The 21,072-nt window shown below is 46.6% G+C and overlaps 1 protein-coding gene across 1 annotated transcript in view; it reads right to left on the bottom strand.

Annotated features, from left to right (window-relative positions):
* Positions 1 to 4,243, bottom strand: part of gldn (gliomedin) — a 29,773-nt gene extending 25,530 nt beyond the window's left edge. Inside the window, exons 1-2 of the mRNA XM_039770326.1 lie at positions 3,723 to 4,243; positions 1,403 to 1,454 (exon numbers count right to left, since the gene is read on the bottom strand). Coding sequence (XP_039626260.1) covers positions 1,403 to 1,454; positions 3,723 to 4,052 — 382 coding nt within the window. The 5' untranslated portion in view covers positions 4,053 to 4,243. The remainder of the gene's footprint in view (positions 1 to 1,402; positions 1,455 to 3,722) is intronic.
* Positions 4,244 to 21,072: the final 16,829 nt, after the last annotated feature.

Below are 21,072 nucleotides of genomic sequence, written 5' to 3'. Positions count from 1 at the left end.
ATGAGGAGTGGGCCAAAATACCTGCTGAGAAGTGCAGAAGTCTCATTGACAGTTACAGGAATCGTTTGATTGCAGTGATTGCCTCAAAAGGTTGTGCAACAAAATATTAAGTTAGGGGTACCATCATTTTTGTCCAGGCCTGTTTCATGAGTTTATTTTTTGAAATAATTCTGTTGAAGCATGGTTGAAAATCAATGTCTGACTTTTATTGGTTAAATTTCATAGAATTTTTATTTATTATTACTTTTGTCAGATTAAAGTTATTTCTGTGACCATTGTGAGTTTTTCTTTCATTGACTGAAGGGTACCAACAATTTTGTCCACGTGTTTTTATGTATGTGTTTATTTCCAAACTTATTTTTCAAATAAAAATATTTCATGCCAGGGGATCAAAGAGCAAGATTTTTAAAATGTCTAAATACAGCGGATGTTTGGCAGCAGAGATTCCCAGAGGACGCGTGAAACCCAGTTTGAGGTCCGAGCTGTACGTTTTATTACGTGGGCTGCACTCTCCAGTAGGACCCCCCAGTATTACTTTAATGTCATCGGCGGATGTGGCTGGGGCACCGTAGGTAGAAAAAAAAAAAAATGAAGAGTAAATTACACAGCGTGAATAAGTTTAAAACCCACCAAACATAACGAAATCAAAGTCATGTTGTTTTCTAACAATCAGACCAGGGTCACTGGGGGTCTGCTGGGGCCTATCCCACCTAGCAGGGGGCGCAGGGCAGGAATTAACCCTGGACGGGGCGCCAGTCCATTCCAGGGCAAACACACACACAGGGCCAGCTTAGCGTCGCCAGTTCATCCAGTCTGGACTGCTGGAGTTAACCTCCATAGACGCAGGGAGGCCATGCAGACGCCATGCAAGGACAGACGGGTACGCTGGCAGGGTGGGAAAACAACTTCTAGGCTTTTAAAAAATGGACCAGCAGAAGCCATGTAACAGGTGCCAGTGGTCCCCCCGAGGCATCCCAGTTTACACACCCGCATTCTCCATCGGCCATCTGTGCTGCAGTAGCTCTTCTGTGGTATCGGACATGACAGGCTAGCCTTCACTCCCCATGACCCTGTCACTGGTGCACCACTTCTCCTTCCGTGGACCACTTTTGGTCAGTGCTAACGAACTACATGCTGGGAAAAGAGCCCGAGACCTGCCAGTTTGAAGATGCTCTGACATAGTCGCCTGGTCATCACAGTTTGGCCCTTGGCAAAGTCGCTCCGATCCTTACGCTTGCCCATTTTTGCTGCTTCCAGCTCATCACCTTCAAGATCTGACTCTTCACTTACTGCCTAACATATCCCACCCACAACAGGTGCCATTGGAAGGAGATCATCGATGTGATTTGCTTCACCGGGCAGTGGTTTGAATTTCCAAAAATATCATCACAATATGACATACCTGTTAAGCAGATTCCTTTTGTGCTGTTACACAAATCCACCATTATGCGAATCTATAAAGACAACAAAAACATTACAAAAGTATGAAAAATCCGCATCCAGGACCTTCTGCTACTCAGTTGTTCATTTATCTTCAGTCATCGTGGCAGTCATTGATTCACAGTTGCCAACTTTTTCCAGTTTTCTTTTGTTTTCTTAGTTCCCTGTGGTGGCACTTTGGTGCTTGTGCCATTTTTATTGGTTTATTCCTCCTTGCAATGGAGCAGGACCATTGTCTTTATCAATGGATTTGGAAGACCGGGATTGGACCCCCCAGGCACCCTCCTCTGCTCAAGACTAAGTAAGTTTAATTCCCTCAGCCTGTCAGAGAAGGATTGTCGTTCAATCCCATGATGCACTTGGTTGTTCTCATCTGCTGAGCTACAAGTGCTGATTTGTCTTTCGTGTATTGTGGTGAGCAGAACTGCATGCAGGACTCCAGATGTGTCTTACTAGAGCTTTATATATGTCTAGCGTAATGTCCCTCAACTTAATGGCAGCAGTTCTTACAATATAACCTAACAATTTATATATATTTGTTGTGAGCTGCCAAACAGGCAAATATTTTGAATATACAGTCAAAGTCAGAATATATAAAGAATGTTTGAATATGTAGTCTTTCCTAAATAAAGTCAGCTTCCTAATATATAACGTCACAGTCTGAATATATTTAGTCAATGTTTGAATATATAAAGTAACTTCTGAATACAGGCAGTCACTCTTGAACATATAAAGTCAGCATGTAAATATATAAAGTCACAGTCTGCGTATGCAAACTCAATGTCTGAATTTATAATGTCAGTATTGAATATATCAAGTCACAGTCTGAATATGTAAAGTCATAGTCCGAATATATTTATATAGTATATAGTATAATAATAATAAAAGTAATAATAATATTATAATCATATATAGTATAATAATAATATAGTATAGTATATAGTATAATAATAAATAATAATAATATAATCATATATAGTATAATAATAATAATATAGTATAGTATAATTATAGTATAATAGTTATTATTATTACTATTCTCATACATAGTACAGTATAATAATATAGTATATAATTGTCAACATCTAAAAATACAACGTAATTACTAAATATATAACATCACTTCTGAGTACATGAAGTCACAGTCTGGGAATACAAAGTCAACCTCTGAATACACTCACACTCACTCACACACATATAAATATATAAAGAGAGAGAGAGAGATATACTGTATATATAGATTTGTATAAAGTGTCCCTAGTGTGTGTGTGTGTGTGTTCATAAGTAAGCCCTTTAATGGATTGGTGTCTCTCCAGGTTAAACTCCAGAATGCACCCGATGGCCGTGGTCTTGTTTGAAAATAGTTGTAAGTAGGGTGTGACTTGAAAGAATCTCATGGTTAAAGTCTCCGTCTCACATGACTTCCTTACAAAAAGTCTCTTCAAAAAGTCACGTCTTGTCCCAAGATTTTTTTATTATAATAAAGAGATTATTCTTGTGCACTTTTCTGACTTTGGGTGGCACGGTGGCGCAGTGGTGGCCCTGCTGCCTTGCAGTTAGGAAACCCAGGTTTGTTTCCTGGGTGCTCCCTGCGAGGAGTTTCCATGATCTCCCCGTGTCTGTGTGGTTTTCCTCCGGGTGCTTTGGTTTCCTCCCACAGTCCAAAGACATGCAGGTTAGATGCATTGGTGATCCTAAAGTGTCCCTAGTGTGTGTGTGTGTGTGTGCCCTGCGGTGTGCTGGCACTCTGCCCAGGATTTGTTCCTGCCTTGTGCCCTGTGCTGGCTGGGATTGGCTCCAGCAGACCCCCGTGGTCCTGTGTTAGGATATAGCGGGATTGATAATGACTGACTGACTGACTATATAAACACACCCACACGCACACACATATTTGTCCACCACTGTCCTCTTGTGCTTCATGACCCGAAGTGACAGATCAGACAGGCACAGAAGACGGATGGACAGATCAGCCCTCGTGTTTTCTCGCAGTGACTCTTTAAGTGTCTACAAACCCAGTATATTGAAGTAACGTTCTGAGTCTTCCGATTTCGCACGTCAACATGTCCTGCACCTGTCCTGCCCGCCTTCTCCTCCTCATATCGTAATTACAATTTCTGGCGTCATACACACCTGATGTTTTGAGATCTTTACTAACGGCAGTTGACTGTTAGAGTTCCATTTAAACTCCATTAACATATTTAGTTTCTCCTCCTCGCCTTCCAAGCATAAGTAACTAATGTTTAACTAAAATAATCAGGTAAAAGGTGATATGTGCGACTTACAGGAATCATAGAATACGTCATCAGCATAAGCATGTCTTCATTTTCAGCTTGGATGGTGCTTTCGTGAGGCTCCCGGCTCCTTTTATTTCTCGAAAACTGGAACGGCTGGGGTTCATCTTCTTTGTCCTCAATGACCTGACGTAGGAACGTCACGACCGAACTTTCAGAAAACGTATCCAACTGAACCTCCAGATCTTTGAGCTGCGCCGACAAGCTGTTGTGCTGCAGGATGAGAAACACGAGCCCCACTAAGTTCAGCACGGTGACCACCGAGATGCCCAGAGAAAATGAAAGCAGCCGGCAGGAGCAGGTTGAAGTCTTGTCGTTCATCTTTACACGCCGAGTTGTCCTAACACAGCCCCCCAGACTAGAAGTAAGAGCCTGTGCAGAGACGTGAAGACCCCGATAAAGCCGCCGTGTTCTCGGAGTCGCACAATGTCAATATTGTCTAATTGCAGGGCTTTGGGCAGAGAGAGAGAGAGATGGCAGCCGGGACCGCCGCCTGGTTTATATGCAGTGAAGCCCATTTGACTGTGAGACTGCAGCCGTGGGCTGTTATTGACATAATTCACATTCATGGTGAACTTAATGAAGTGAAAGGCTTCAGCGGAGAGCATGTCCTTTGGCTAGCTTCCTACAGCTTTTGGAGAGCAACAGAAACCTATTTATGACTGTATAAAAACAGAAAGGAATTGTGTGAACACAAATGGAGAAACACAGCTATTGGGGTCTTTGTTACTACAGCGGGCCGTGGATTTATTGGATCTCGTCGAATTCTCCAACCTGCTTAACCCAATACGGGATCACAGGTAATCTGAGGCCTTCTTAGTAATACTAAAGACAAAGTAGGGAACAGCCGGACTCCAGTCCATCACAATGTCACGCATGCCCGTCTGCGGACCACCTTGCCAGCTTCGAGCAAGTATGCAGTACCACCCTGAGAAGCAAAGGGGGCGCTGCTCCTAGCTGCCTTGTCTCTTCACTTCTTCACTCCACAGCTCAGATAAGAAGGCCGAGGTGAACGACTGACTGGCCACGCCTCCATCACTCCCATAAGCCCCGCCTCTTCTGGGCCAACGCATATAAAAAATGGCCGTTCACCAGAAGGAGGCGTCTGACTTGCGATCAGAACACTCATCAGGATTGAGGTCCCGGTCAGACCCAAACCAAAAGGAACGTTGATTTAGATTCTAGTGCCCCCCCACCTTTTATTCATATTTGGTCAATGCACAATTAAACAGGGTGGCCCAGCTGGCACCCCACCAATTTTGGGGTCTCTGCCTGTCACTCTGTCCTTGGTCCTTGCTAGGGTCGTCCTCAATAGGCTCCGTGATTACTTACTCACCTACCAGCGACCGGAACAGTCTGGTTTTACCCCTAAGACGTCTACCATCGACCGCATCCTGACGCCGAGGGTCCTCATTGAGCGCAAACGCGAGTTTCTTTGCAGCCTTTGTCGATTTTCAGAAATCATTTGACTCAGTTGATCGAGCTGCCCTGTGGGACATCCTGAGACTTCACGGGATCCCCCCCCAAAGTTACAGGATATCATGGCCGGCCTGTACACTGGTACTGTGAGTGCTTCCCAGTTGATTCTGGGGGTTGGCAGGGGTCTGTTCAGCTCCTACTCTGTTCAATGCTGGCATGAGCTGGGTGTTGGGCAAGGCCGTGGGGTCCAGTGGCTGTGGGGCATCTGTTGGTGAAGAGAGATTCGCTGATCTTGACTTTGCTGGCGATGCTGTGATCTTCGTGGAGTCAATGGAGGCTCTGATCGGGGCGCTCGAGAGACTGAGTGAGGAGTCTGAGTGTCTGGGCTTGCGAGGGTCCTGATAAAAACCAACATCAAGCCCTTAATGACCTCTTGGGCATGGACATCAGCAGTGTGTCTGTCTGCGGAGAGAGTGTCGACCTCATCGAGAGGTTTGTGACATTCACGTCTCTGGTGACTCTTCCTATGAATTTGCAAGTCCTTCTGCTGTTGGCATGGACTTTTCTCCGGACCATCATGTGTTCCTCCCGTCCATAAACAGATGCATTGTAAGTTAACTATGGACTGTAAATCGTCCCCACACGTGTGGCGTGGCAGTGTGAAGGAGCCTGGCCTTCGATGTGTTGGCACTTTGCTCAGGATCGGCCCCTGTCCTGCACCCGATGCTGTCAAGTGGGCTGTGACTCCACTGACCCCACGTTGGATTAGGCTGACTTAATAATGAATGGATGGCCTGGAAAAACAGATGGATGACCAAATGCAATTGAATTATATTTGAATGTTGACAAAATGTGCGTTCACCCATATGACTCTGAATGAAGAACAACTTACAGTATGAGGATGGAATGCTGGGCATATGGGCAAAATGCGCCAAGACGTTACCTTCAATGCACACAATTAAACGAGGGCTTTACTGGATGAAAGGCACTGACTGAACTGTCGGGTCGATTTGTGCGGGAGGAGGCTGATCTCCATTTGTTTTCGTCTTCTCTGTTTCTCCTAAAGTGTTAATAACGTCTTCCCAGACTTTAATGCCTTACAGCTGTAGGTCTCCGTGTGGGTTTATTTCACCTAAGTAGGCCATGTTGTGTCTGACGGGGTGCGAGGTATGCTGCGTCTGTTATTACTGAGCAGAAAACACAGTGAGAGTCAAAAAAAAAAATTGTATACAGTAAGGTGACTTAAATCTTCAGTTTTAACTTTGATCTTGGATTAATTCGTATTATGTATAATTATAGGACAACAAGCTGCTCTGTTCAGTTCATTTTTGCTCGTGTTCTACAGTGAACTTAAAAACAGAGGTGCAATAAACAGAATCCGGCTCAATAAAAGTCCATGTTTTACACTAACAACACAGGAAGGTGAACCAAAAGAATGAAACGTTTGAAAACGCGAGGAACAGAAGGAAATAATCAACAACTTATTAACCAGGAGAAGAGGCGGACATCTGGAAACTGAGCAGAACTGAGTGCGTGCAGCATGACGTAGCCTGGTGGCAAAGACCTTGGACTGGAAAGGACAAGGCTGTGAGTTCCATCATCACCAGCAGCTCGCCTAAGATAGACAGAAAGAAAGAGCGAGAGACACAGCGGCGTGCAAAAGTCTAGGCCCCCTGGCTTCAAATGTAAGCAAATGTGAATAGTTAAGGGAGCAGAGGATGAGCTGATTACCAAACGGCATCAAGTTCAAGACGACACGCTTCTTTACAGTATTTTGTGCAAGATTAGTGTGTTGTGTTTGTTTTGTACAATTGTACAGTGAAAACAGGAGAGGAGCAGCACGTGATCGATAGACAGATAGATATGAACGGCACTATATAACTTATAGATACTGTAAATAAGGTGCTATATAATATATATATACATAGATGAATAGATTGATAGATATGAAAGGCACTATATAATAGATAGATGTGAAAGGCACTATATGATTGATATATAGTGTAAAAGGACCGAGGAGACAGCAATAAGGGTTGGGGTTTCCGGCCCCGTATATTGTACAGTAATTTTGTACAGAAAAGAAAGAGGTCAAAAGCATAAACTAAACAGTTCATAACGCGACGCCGTCTCCTGGCGTCGCGGCCATTTTATAGGGGTGGAGCCGGAAGTGGAGGACAGCTGGGAAGGACCGCAAGGGAGGATGGGAAGGATGACGTCAGGGCAAGATGGCGGAGGAAGGGCGGAAGTACCGCACTGCGGTCAAACCAGGCCTATGGTGCTGGAAGGTCTCTTTTTCTATAAGGAAGCAGAGGGAGAAAGTTAGTACCCGCCATTCCCTGGCGGCGAATGTTTTCCCAGTGTTCTCGAATCAGTCCGCGGCCTCCTAATCGCTCGTGCGTGACACGATCCCCCCCTTAGCCCAGGACCGTCAGGTCGGGCGGACCTAACCGAGAGGTCGTGAATACGAGAGAGCATCGGCTTTGGTGTGAAGGGTGCCCGCCGATAAGTGACAGTGAACTTATACGGCTGCAAGTCCAGAAACCACCTGGTGACTCGCGGATTCGACTCTTTGTGCAGGGACATCCACTGAAGTGCAGCGTGATCAGTCACCAGAGCGAATTCGCGACCCAGCAGGTAGTAACGGAGGTGGGTCACTGCCCACTTAATGGCCAAGGCCTCCCTCTCCACCGCCGCATACCGGGTCTCCCGGTCCATCAGTTTCCGGCTAAGGTACATCACAGGGTGCTCGACACCATCGGCGCTTTGGCTCAGCACGGCGCCCAGGCCTGTGTCCGGCGTCGGTCTGGAGATAAGCGGGAGCCCAAAATCGGGCGTCCGTAACACAGGTGCCGGCGTTAGGGCCTTCTTTAGGTCACTGAGCGCGTGTTCTGCTTTGTCGGTCCACACCACGAGGGGCGCCCTTTTGTCAGGTTAGTCAAGGGTGCTGCTCTTTGAGAAGCGGGAACAAACCGGCGTAGTAACCCGCAAGCCCCAAGAAAGCCTGCACCTGTTTCTTGGTATTCGGACGGGCCATTCTAAGATGTCTTTAACTTTGGAGCCTGTGGCGCACCTGTCCTTGTCCCACGAGGTAGCCTAAATATTTGGCCTCCTTTAATCCAAAAACACTTCCGGGGTTTATGCGGAGGCGGCTTTAGCCAGTGTTAGGAGGACAGCGCGACCTGCAGTAGATGCTCCTCCCAGGTGCCGGAATAGATGACAACGTCATCCAGGTAGGCGGCACTATAGGACTGGTGGGGCTTCAGCACTCTGTCTACCAGGCGTTGGAAGGTCGCGGGGCCCGTGCAGCCCAAATGGGAGGACCTTGTACTGCCAGTGCCCGCTAGGGGTGCTAAAGGCCGTTTTTCCTTTGCGGATGCCGTTAAAGGAATTTGCCAATACCCTTTCGTCATGTCAAGGGTAGTCAAATATCGAGCCGTACCCAGCCGCTCAAGGAGGTCGTCAATGCGGGGCATGGGGTAGGCATCGAACTTGGAGATCTGATTCAGCGTCTAAAGTCGTTACAGAACCTCCAGGAGCCGTCTGGCTTGGAGGCGAGGACAATAGGGCTGGACCAGGGACTATGGCTCTCTTCAATTATGTCCATGTCCAACATACGTTTCACCTCCAGTTCGACCTCTGCGTTTTGCCTCCGGGAGTCTGTAGGGCCTCTCCCGGACGATTACACCGGGTCCGTGACTATATCGTGGGCAATCAGCGAGGTCCGGCGGGTGACTCGCTCACCACCTCGGGGATGGCACGGAGGGTTTGGGTTAACTCCTGCCGCTGCTTGGGGGTCAGCTCTTCTCCGAGGTTAAGGGCAGTTGTGCTCGTGAAGAGGGAGAGTGACCTATGGGAGCTGGGAAGCTCCTCTCTATCTCTCCAGGGCTTTAACAGGTTGACATGATAGATCCTCTCACTCGGTCGGCGATTGGGCTGTTTCACCAAATAGTCGACGCAGCCCTTCTCTCCTTAACCTCGTAAGGCCCTTGCCAGTGGCGAGCAGCTTCGAGTGGGAGGTCGGGGCGAGCACCATAACTTCGGTCCCCGGGCGGAACTCCCTGAGGGCGGAGTTGCGGTTGTAACACCGGGCCTGCGCTGCTTGCGCACGAGTCACGTGCTCTTTTAGGAGGGGCCTGATCTTTGTGAGTCGGTCGCGCAGTTGCGCTATGTACTCCAAAATGTTAGAGGAAGGAAGGGCCTCGGCCTCCCAGCCTTCTTTTAGGATGTCGAGGATTCCCGGGGTTGTCGCCATATAACAATTCAAAGGGGAGAAGCCAGTAGAGGCCTGGGGTACCTCCCGGTAGGCAAAAACCACGGCGGGAGGAGCTGGTCCCAGTTCCTGCCGTCGCGCTGACTACCTTGCGGAGCATCTGCTTAAGCGTCTGGTTAAACGTTCCACCAGCCCGTCAGTTTGCGGGTGATAGACAGGCGCTTTCAGGTGCTTTATCTGCAGTAATTTGGCTACCTCCTGAGCGTATCCGATGAAGGCGTACCCTGGTCGTGAGGACCTCCTTGGGTATGCCCAGCGTGAAAACAAATTAACCAGTTCCGTGCGATGCTTTTAGTATTAGCGGGCGCGGGGAACCGCCTCTGGGTACCGGGTGGCATAGTCCACCATGACTAGGATATACTGTGGCCACGGGTTGAGGGCTCCAGGGTCCCACCAAATCGACCCTATCCTTTCAAAGGGTACATCGACTAGGGGAATAGGGACTAGAGGAGCACGGTCCCTCCTAGGAATCTGGCGGGTCTGGCACTCGGACAGGATTGACAGAACCGCGGACCTCCTCATTGATCCCAGGCCAGTAAAACGAGCTTAATTCTCTCCAGTGTTTTTCGGCCCGAGGTGGCGCCTAGGAGGTGAGCGTGTGCCAACTCGCATATCTCCCGCCCGGAAGGTACAGCGGAATTAGCAACAACTTCCGCACCTCGCCCTCATGGGTAGCCACTTTCGGTACAACAGATCATTTCAAGGACAAAGAAGGGTTCCGCGGTGTGGAACCGTCCGCTGTGAGCTGTTAGGCAGAACAACCGCATTCGGGCAAAGCGCGGGAATCATCATTCCACTGCTCCCTCTTAAAGGAGGCGGCGTGGACGAAACTGATGGTCCAGGCGCGAGAGGGTCTTGGGCCTGGGCCTGGGAAGAGTTCCTGGCTAGTCCCTTCCCGCGGAGTCTTCGGGTCAAGGTCCGTGGCCAGGAAAGGTCCCCGAAACACCAGCGCCCTAGGGCCTGCCCTTGTGCGGCGTGGAGGCCGGGAGGTGCCTTTTCCCCTCATCACAAGATCCAACAGGCCCGGAGCGGCGAATGGCTTACCGCTGATTCTTTTAGACCAGTCTTGTCCCAAAATCACTGGGAAGGGGGTTCCGGTAACACAGCGACCGTCATTTGGGTTGGTTCCCCTTCCAGGTGACATAGCAGTGGCGGAGCGATATGACCTAGTCCCCCATGCACACAAGTGACCAACAAATGCTGGTTTAACCACTGTTGCGGTAAGACAAAGCGGCGAGCAACAATGGTAATGTTGCTGCGGAATCAAACAAAGCCACCACGGCGTGCCCATTTAGCAACACCACTCCCGTGTTGGACTCGCCAAGGGATGCGGCGGGTACAATACCTCTCCGGCGATGTCCAGGTACAGTCCATAGGCTCGGGCGATGTGATGGGGGCAGGTTGGTAGTAGGTGGCGGTCTCGCCACACTTGAAACAGCGCGGCGGTCCCGGCTTCTCTCTGGCTCTGGCTGGCGCTTCTGCAGCGCGTCGAGGGCTTCGGGGTGGCCGCCCGTCCCTGCGGTTCCCGCGAGCAGGCTTTTCTGACCCCCAAGTCGGAGGACCGCCAACTGGCGCTCCAGGGCGTCGAGGAGGCCCGACATGTTTTGGTAGGCGTGTCCCCGGACCTGCTGGGCGAGGGAACTGGGCATGGCATTGACCAGGCCTTCACAGGCCACCTGCTCGACCACTTTCCGCCCCTGGGGTCCCTCTGGCCGTAGCCAGCGCCCATCTTGCCCCAGAACTTCGAGCGCCTGGGCGCGAGCAGGCTTTTCAGGGTCAAAGACCCAGTTCCGCCATTCGCCGCCTGCTGGCCGGGCTAATGCCGTGAGCGGGCCAGTATTTGGGCTTGAGGAGGTCGTAATTAGCGGCCTCCTCCTCAGGGAGGTCATAATAGGCCAGCGCGCGTCCCTTCAGATATGGCGCCAGGATGGGCGCCCACTGGACCGCTGCCACTCGTTCGGGTGGCGTCCTCTCAAACATGCCCAGGTAAGCGTCGACGTCCTCCGAAGGGCCCATCGGGACTAAAGGAGGAGGCGGCTGCCTGGGCGGGTCTGGTCTCGCCCGTTGGGCTTCTACTAACCTGGCCTTCGTGGCCTCCAGCTCCCGGGTGGTGGCGGCTTGCGCCAGCTGCAGCGCCTGGAGCTGGTCATTCATTGCTTGTAGCACAGTGTTGAGGTCCTGTCCCTCCGTCATCTCGGGATCTCTGTATCCTGCCGACTACGCCAATTTTAAAAGGACCGAGGAGACAGCAATAAGGGTTGGGGTTTCTGGCCCCGTATATTGTACAGTAATTTTGTACAGAAAAGAAAGAGGTCAAAAGCATAAACTAAACAGTTCATAACGGCGTCGCGGCCATTTTATAGGGGTGGAGCCGGAAGTGGAGGACAGCTGGGAAGGACCGCAAGGGAGGATGGGAAGGATGACGTCAGGGCAAGATGGCGGAGGAAGGGCGGAAGTACGCACTGCGGTCAAACCAGGCCTATGGTGCTGGAAGGTCTCTTTTTCTATAAGGAAGCAGAGGGAGAAAGTTAGTACCCCGCCATTCCCTGGCGGCGAATGTTTTCCCAGGTGTTCTCGAATCAGTCCGCGGCCTCCTAATCGCTCGTGCGTGACAATAGATAGATAAGACACTATATAATAGATAGATATGAATGGCACTATATAACTTATAGATACTGTAAATAAGGCACTATATAACAGATAGATGTGAAAGGCACTATAAAACTGATAGATACTGTAAATAAGGTGCTATATAATATATATATACATAGATGAATAGATTGACAGATATGAAAGGCACTATATAATAGATAGATGTGAAAGGCACTATATGATTGATATATAGATAGATAAGACACTATATAATAGATAGATATGAATGGCACTATATAACTTATAGATACTGTAAATAAGGCACTATATAACAGATAGATGTGAAAGGTACTATATAACTGATAGATACTGTAAATAAGGTGCTATATAATATATATATACATAGATGAATAGATTGACAGATATGAAAGGCACTATATAATAGATGGATGTGAAAGGCACTATATGATTGATATATAGATAGATAAGACACTATATAATAGATAGATATGAAAGGCACTATATAACTGATAGATACTGTAAATAAGGCACCATATAATAGATAGATGTGAAAGGCACTATATAACAGATAGATAGATATGAAAGGCACTATATAACTGATAGATAGTGTGATATGGATGCTATATAGCGCCCGACCCGACACAGACTCACACTGAGGCACATGTAAAACACTCAGAACTTTTATTTTTCTTCACCTGTGGTACACGTTTTCCCTGTGAACCCCCCAGTCCCAAAAGCACTTTAAGGCAACACAAAACACTTTTCTGGCACCACCACTCCTACCTTGAAGCTTCGTCCTCCACCTCTCGACTCTGGCCACTGAGTGGTGGTGGCTGGCCCCTTTTATAGCCCACCCGGAAGTGTTCCAGGTGCTTGACCACCTGGTCCCAAATGCACTTCCGGGTGGGGCTGAAGATTTGTCCAACCGGACTGTGGAATCTACGCAGCACCCCCTAGCAGCCACCCCGGCTCCCATCCGGGCTGTGGAGGACTCCATCTCCCATGGAGCCCATCAGGAGGTTGGGGAATCACCGTCGACCAGGGAGGCTGTCACCAAGTGCCCCAGGGGAGGTATTGAGCTGCCCATGGTTGCTTCCCCGAAACATATGTGGCAGGGGTGTCCTGGCCAGGCATGGGACCCGGCTGCCTGTCACAATAGATAGATATGAAGGGCACTATATAAACGACAAATAGGTAGATAGATGTGAAAGGCATTAAATAACTGATAAATAGAGAGATAGGTAAGGCACTATATAATAGATATGTGAAGAGTATTATATAATAGATAGACAGACAGATAGTTGCACAGGCAGCACATTCAGTCATACGTGGCTCGGCCGCCATTCCAATATCTCCAACTGACTGCGGAGGATCATTTTGCCACGAGTGGCTACCTGGCATTAGACTTTGAAGTACAAGCCTGCCAGTTGGGCTTTTCTTTTGCTCTCAGTATGCGAGTCTGAGCAAGTCAATGAACACGTCTCTACTCCAAATATTAAAGGTACAGCAGGTACGTAAGCACTTGTAGAATATCCTGACCTTGTAAGTGTCCCTGCCTGAAGCTATAAACCACGTCTGCTGGAATGATCACATGCTGGTTGCTTTCTTCACCCAATTCTCTTCTCATACGGTTTAGGAACAGAACTCCCAACTCATAATCTGCTGTGCTAGAAACGTAAGTTACTTTTAGAACATTACAGAAAAACAAATATATCAGTAAAAGTAAATGCATATCCCAAATTCTAGCTCATTGCCTCATGAAGACCTGAGTAGAGTGAGCGTCTGCTCTGTTTACAGTTCAAGTCGAGGCATACGCAGCTGGCATACGCAGTTGGCACGGCTTCAAGGCTTATACATTGGCACGTATTCCTCTCTCTAAAGACAGTTTTTTTTATTTTTTTTTTTATTTGGCATAGTCTAATAATGATCTTATTATCTTTCGAGAAGCAAACAATTTTAGGCAGTCTTTAACTATCTGCACTTGTAGGAATATGAAGAAAATGTCTTATTTGGAGTTGTGCAGAGAGGCCCTTCCTGGGGAACGCATTCCAGAGCACATCTGAAGAATTTTTCTTTTTTTGCTATCAATGAATTGCCCCGTGGAATGAATAATTCAACGATTTTCCAAAAGAGAAATCATACTTTGTCTTTGTCTTTGTTCTTTAATTCTACTTTTTTTTGTCTGCTTTATCATTACAGATCACTAAATGGGGCCAAGCTGATTTAGAGAAATACATTTTCATGAGTGCTCTCCATTTTCTTCTTTGTCTTTTTGATTGTTATCAAAATTGTAATAAATTGTTCTAAAGCCTGCTGTGTCCTTTATTGGCTTACAGGCAGCAATGGCAGCTCTGGAGTGACATTCACACACACACACACACACACACACACACACGTGCACAACTTGGAGTTATTTAGAGTAATCAGAGAGCCTCAAGAAGGCCCATTCAATCCTGAAAACACAATGTAGACCACGGGCATCCCAACAAGATGTTGGAAGATTAAAACGTTTTCTAAATATGCAGAATACTAAGAAATGAATTCAGGTTATTCACTGGACACTCGAATTGTTCTTTATGCAGCTTTCAGGTCATTCAAAATTCTGCTGCAGGGATCATTACACCAAGCAGAAAATCTGAATGCATAACCCCTGTCCTCGAGTCCTTACACTGGCTCCCAGTTAAGTTTAGGGCTGATTTCAGTCTTAAGTCTTAAATGGCCAAGGCCCTGCTTACGTATCTGAACTTATCTTTACTTTGTCACACACATTCACATGGGAGACAGCTTACGGGCTCTAGTGAATGTTAACTACCCGTCGGGCCAGTAGTTGGCACCGTTCTCTGATCCTCTCTCTGCAGACTGGGTGGTTGACGACCCTACTACCACTGGCGTCATCTCTGGTGTCCATTCTCCTGGACCCGCCCCTTCCTAACATTTTCCTTCATAAAACTGGCAAACCAGTTACAGTAACCCCTCATTATATCGCGCTTCGACTTTCGCAGCTTCACTCTATCGCTGATTTTATATGTAAGCATATCTAAATTTATAACACGGATTTTTCGCTGCTTCGTGGGTTTCTGCAGACAATGGGTCTTTTCACTTCTGGTACATGCTTCCTCAGTTGGTTTGCCCAGTTGATTTCATACAAGGGACGCTATTGGCGGATGGCTGAGAAGCTAACCAATCAGAGCACGCAGTTAAGTTCCTGTGTGCTGATTGGCTCAGCAACAAGGCGCCGAATTCGATTCCACGGCGTTAACCAGGAAGTCTCATCTCACTCATTCAGCATCAATGTGTTTCGCTGTGTAAAGAGTTAACTTTTGTCCTCTTTTGTGTTTATCTTTGTGCGTAGTCAAGCCCTTCATTATGGCTCCAAAACGATCTGCTCCTGCTGCTGCTTCAGGGGCCGTGCCCAAGCGCCAATGGAGGATGCTAACAATTGCCAAAAAGGTAAAAGTTTTGGATGTGTTGAAGGAAGGGAACAGCTACACCGCTGTAGGACGCCATTACAGCATCAATGAGGCTACAATTCTTTTTATTTAAAAGGTAGGAAAGGAATATAAGATCTACGGCCGCAGTGTCCTTTTAACCAGGGTGCAAAATGAGTTGTAAGTGGATGTAATAAGGCAGTAGTCTGGATGGAATCTGCTTTAGGGATTTGGATTGAAGAAGAACAACGGCGGTGCTACACAATCGCCTGAAGTGGCTACTTTAAGGGCTGTAACGCTCTCCTTTGTTGTGCAGTAAAATTAAATTCATCGTTATCGGACAAGTCATCATGTCATTGTTGGTGAGTAACCATAATTAATTTTCTACTTACAGTACTTAGTACATGTACGTACGTTTAGTGTCACTGTACACACATTTACTGTATACAATTTTTCTTGCATTGTACGTATTTATTGCTGGTGGCCTGTCTGTCGTAATGGCTGTAACATATGTGATATCGGAGACGCTCGATATCTATAAAATAATATTTAGGTTTTACTGTATACTAGCAAAATACCCGCGCTTCGCAGTGGAGAAGTAGTGTGTTAAAGAAGTAATGAAAAAGAAAAGGAAACATTTTAATAATAACGTAACATGATTGACATTGTCATTGTAATGAGTGTTGCTGTCATATATATATATATATATATATATATATACACACACACAAACAAATATATACATATACACACATATATACATATATATATGCATACATATGTATATATATATGTGTATGTGTGTGTGTGTGTGTGTGTGTGTGTATATATATATATATATATATATATTGTGGTTCCCGGCTTGTGCCTCCTCCAGACCGCGAGGGGGTGTCCGTCCTGGTTAAGTTGGGGGCCTCGGTTAAAGGGCTTGGAAGCCCAGCCCTGTAGGGACCCGTGGCCACCGCCAGGCGGCGCCCCGATGCCGGTATATTCTGTGTGGTCCCCAGCCGATGCCCAGGAAGACCAGAGGAGGGCTTGTGCCTCCTCCAGACCGAGAGGGGGCGTCCGTCCTGGTTATGCTGGAGGCCTCGGGTAGAGGGCTTGGAAGCCCAGGCCTGTAGGGACCCGTGGCCACCGCCAGGCGGCGCCCCAGTGCCTGATTATCCCGGGAGCCTGGCACTTCCGCCACACCAGGAAGTGCCGGGGGAAAGACTTTGGAGGACACCCGGAGAGCTGCTGGAAGGACAGCCGGCACTTCCGCCACGCTGGGGCGTGGCCAAGGGAAGAATGCCGGGAGCACCTGGTGCTCGTCCGGGAATCATATATAAGGGGCCGCCTCTCTTCAGTGAGCAGTGGATGTCGGGTGGAAGTGGACAGAGCTGGAGAGAGGACTGGAGGTGGCCAGGAAAGAAAGGCACAGAGACTGTGAGCCCTGGACTTTGGGGAGTCGGTGCAAGAGGCACTGGGGTTTTGGGTTGCACGTAATTTGTAAATAGTGTAAATAAATAGTGTGTGGTGGAACTATGTTGTCCGTCTGTGTGTGTCCGGGCCAGCGTTCACAATATATATACACATACACACACATATATACCTATCCACATATATATATATATATTAGGGGTGGGACTCGATTAAAAAAATTAATCTAATTAATTAGAGGCTTTATAATTAATTAATCTTGACTCATTGCATGTAATCGCACACGTAAATTAGCCCCAAAGTGCAAATGTTTTTTTAATTTAAAAGGGTTTTAGTGGGCGACAGAATCAAATAATAGACATGGACATGAATATTGTAAACTGAAGCTCTTTTAATTACTGAAAGAAAAAATGCATTTAAAATGCATTTCAATTCAAATCAGAATCATCATCCGTGGCTAAAATTGGGAAGACTTAAAAATAAAGTGGTATTCTAAGTACTTTAAGTACATGTTCCGAATGGTATTGTCTTTAAATTATAATAAGAAAAATTTCAACACAAAGTGCAGTTTTTCATCTTAAAAAAATAAGACAGAAACCTAAAAGGTAATTTGACCAGCTTCACCTTTAAACTCTGAGTAACCTTAGCCAAAATTATTTTGTACATTAGGCTAAAACAGTGTGATCATTGAACGTTTTGTAATTAGATGTATTTAGAATTACTAACGTTCTCGGAAGTCCAATGATCCCCAGTAAGAGCCACAAAGTCCGCTTTCTGTAATGCCTCTAATTTTGCTTGCTTTTCAGTGTCATAAAGCTGTTGAATTTTACTTGAAATTGTCTCTCGGCACGGCAGTTGAAAAGTTGGATGACCTGACGCTAACTGTAGCACATTTTCTAACCCCCTATCTTCCAGCACTGTTAGTGGTCTACAGTCCAAAGCAATCCATTTTGCGAGAGAATTTGTAAGTTTGACCGATGTTGACTTACTAATTTTGGTCCTGAAGCCAGTCATTTCATCAGTTTTGGGCTGCCGACACCTTTTGTTGGAACTCGTACTGCTAGTGCTAACAGTATACACAGTTTCTGTGTTCGCTGTAACATGTTTTGCATTTAGATGGTATCGTAAGGTTCAAGTGCCTCGGTGGTATGCAAACTCCTTTTTGCACAGTTTGCACAAAACCACACTTTTATCAAGGCTTCCGTCGGGTAGTCTTTTGAAATGAAATTTTCCTCCAATCAGTCCTAGCAACGCGCTTTCTTCCGACTCTTATATTTTTGTAGCTCTGATGTGTGCATCAATGTAATCGGTGTACCAGGAAATCATGCATTGACAGAAGTTCCCCTTTGCTTGGAATTGAAAGTGTGATTAAATGCGTGATTTTTTAATGCGTTATGGAACACATGTATCGAAGCTTCTCAGCTGTGCTTGTGCTAAGAAAAGGAAACATTTTAAAAATAACGTAACACGATTGTCAATGTAACCTTTTGTAAGTAGTGCCTGGAGGATTCAGTGTGGAGAAACTCTAGAGACAGCGTGTGTATTAACTTGTGGATTTTTCTGTTAGTATTTGGTGGCAGTGTCACAAAGTCACTTCTGTAAGACGGCGTTAGCCGCGGAGCTCAGCTCAGAGCGAAATGAGATGAATGGGAGGGGAGATGATGACGTGACTCCCCCACCCGCCTTAACTGTCAATCCCCCACAAACACAGTCTCTCGGAATTTGCATAAGCACACCCCTTCACCTACAATTTTAACTTTGTTACAAAGTGATCAAAACTCTCGTTTATATCCTGCGTCCTCTCATTAAACTTGTATCCCGCATTACCTGTGGGCATGAGAAACACCAGCAGCAGCCGTCTATGAACTTAATTTAAACTTTATGTTTACACCGTGCATTGTTTCCGAAGTAGCTGCAGTCATGAATATGGTTTTATGCGTCACTGTGCATGACAAATGGCAGTGGGAGCCTGTCTGTAAACTTAATTTAAACTTACGGTTTACACCGTGTGCTTTGTTTCCGCAGTAGCTGCACTCATGAATATGGTTGTATGTGTCACTTGCACGCTTCTTATTGTTTCGCTGCCTTCTCAATTATATAATGCATGTTTTCTTCAGCGCTTTTTGGAGCTCTTCCTTGTTTTCTACGTACTGCGCTCACAGTCAGTTCACGTGATTACGTGGGAGGCGTGATGATGTCACACGAAACTCCGCCCCCCACAGCCATCGAGCTCAACTCTATTACATTATATGGAGAAAAACAGCTTCCAGTTATGACCATTACGCGTAGAATTTCGAAATGAAAACTGCCCAACTTTTGTAAGTAAGCTGTAAGGAATGAGCCTGCCAAATTTCAGTCTTCTACCTACACGGGAAGTTGGAGAATTAGTGATGAGTCAGTCAGTGAGTGAGTGAGTCAGTCAGTCAGTCAATCAGTCAGTCAGTCAGTGAGGGCTTTGCCTTTTATTAGTATAGATAAACAGTGTGTTTACATACATAATTTCAATGAATCTTACCCAATATCTAAGAGAATACAAAGGGTTTATGCTGTATAACTGTGTGGGAAATGTTTATAAGAGTGTGGGAGAGTTTATAAGGGCTTAAAATATCTAAAAATAACCATATAAACATATGGATTTTACTTCGCGGATTTTCACCTTATTTTCACCGTAACCTCTGCGATCGAGGAGGGATCACTGTACCTCCTTTGGTTCTGTTAGAGGTTGTGTCTGCAGCTAACTGCATGTTTAATCTACTCAAACTGTCAAATTATATGGGGTTACCAAGGCAGTACCCCAAATCTTTATCTGTGGTCTGTGGTTTCATTTTACAACTTACAAACCATCTGAATGGCTTCTGAACACTGTCGGCAAGTCGATGGCTTAGAGTCCACTACGACTCCTAAATCCTTCTCATAAGGTGGACTCTCCATTTTCCGACCGCCCATTGTGTATTCAAAAAGCAACGGTTTGACACAGAAATCAACATGAAACGTCTGTTGCTGCATTATGCGGCTGCCAGTTTGCCAAGAATGTGCGGCAGGCTTGCTGCCAGGCTGTCTTTGCGTGGCTGGGGTGGCAGCAGCGGTCACAGTCGCAGTGCATTGCTAGCTCTTATCATTGGAAATGGCGGTCCTCCTGACGAACATTGACGTAGGCGTGTCGGCTACATGAACCTGTTCAGCAGCACGATTAGCTGGGGACCAGTCAGCTGAAGCTGGAACCTCACATCCATTTTTGATCACTTGTATCAAAATCGGAGTCGGACACGTCACAGTCCAGCTCAGAGATAGTAGGCAACACTTCGTCCACGGAGAATTTTGCTTTATGCGTTTGCTTTGATCTCTCACCATTATGTCAGTGCCATTTTTGCCGGTGTTTGCGCCTTACTACTCACATGAGTGCAGGAAATCTCGGTCAAACCAATGAAGCTAACTTCCTTCTGGCAACGAGAGTCCAACTTAAACATAACAGTTGGTTTTGTCACAGTTTACAGTCGATTACCGTTGACATCAGCCCTGAAAGAGAACTCTCAAAAGACATCTTTGTTACGACTGGTTTATTCTTGGTGTGTCTGTGTGGGCCGCATGGCGAAAATGGCGTCCAACTTGAAGACACACCCCTGCACACGTAAATTTTTGTAATTTTTCTACACGGTGTCACACACGTGCATTTAGGAAGTCGGTTACGGGCTCAAATAAAGGAGACCAGGGGTTGGCGCTGTCACCTAATGCTATCTCTCATTTGTCCTCTGTAGACCTTCAGAAGGAAGTCCCACCTGAGGATCTCACTTTCTGATCTCGGCTCTCCTAACTTCGCTTCTGGTCCCTAACGTATATCACCTCCATCTTTGGTTTCCTGATTCAGTTTTGTTCTGAACTCGTGTCTGTAACTTTATTTATTGTTTACGGGGTGGCTACCCCACACCTTTTCAGTGTCTGGTGTTTTCCTTTGACAGCAGCAATGAGGAAGCAGCGGCCGTGTATCCAGAATGGTGAATTTCAAGGCGCGGCTGCTTACGCGAGTGCCAGAATGATGAACGAAGGGTTGAGCGGGACACGACGGGTCATCAAAACACAAACACCGGAAAGGCGTCTGCTTATCATGTTGCTCCCCCACGCGTTAGAATCTTACACTTTACTTAATTTGCAGTACGTGATATGTCCTCAAAAGCGATTTAACCTTTGTAGATGC

This window comes from Polypterus senegalus, chromosome 12 (genome assembly GCF_016835505.1).
Source record: "Polypterus senegalus isolate Bchr_013 chromosome 12, ASM1683550v1, whole genome shotgun sequence".
NCBI lineage: Eukaryota > Metazoa > Chordata > Cladistia > Polypteriformes > Polypteridae > Polypterus > Polypterus senegalus.
This window is presented reverse-complemented; position numbering and strand designations above follow the sequence as displayed.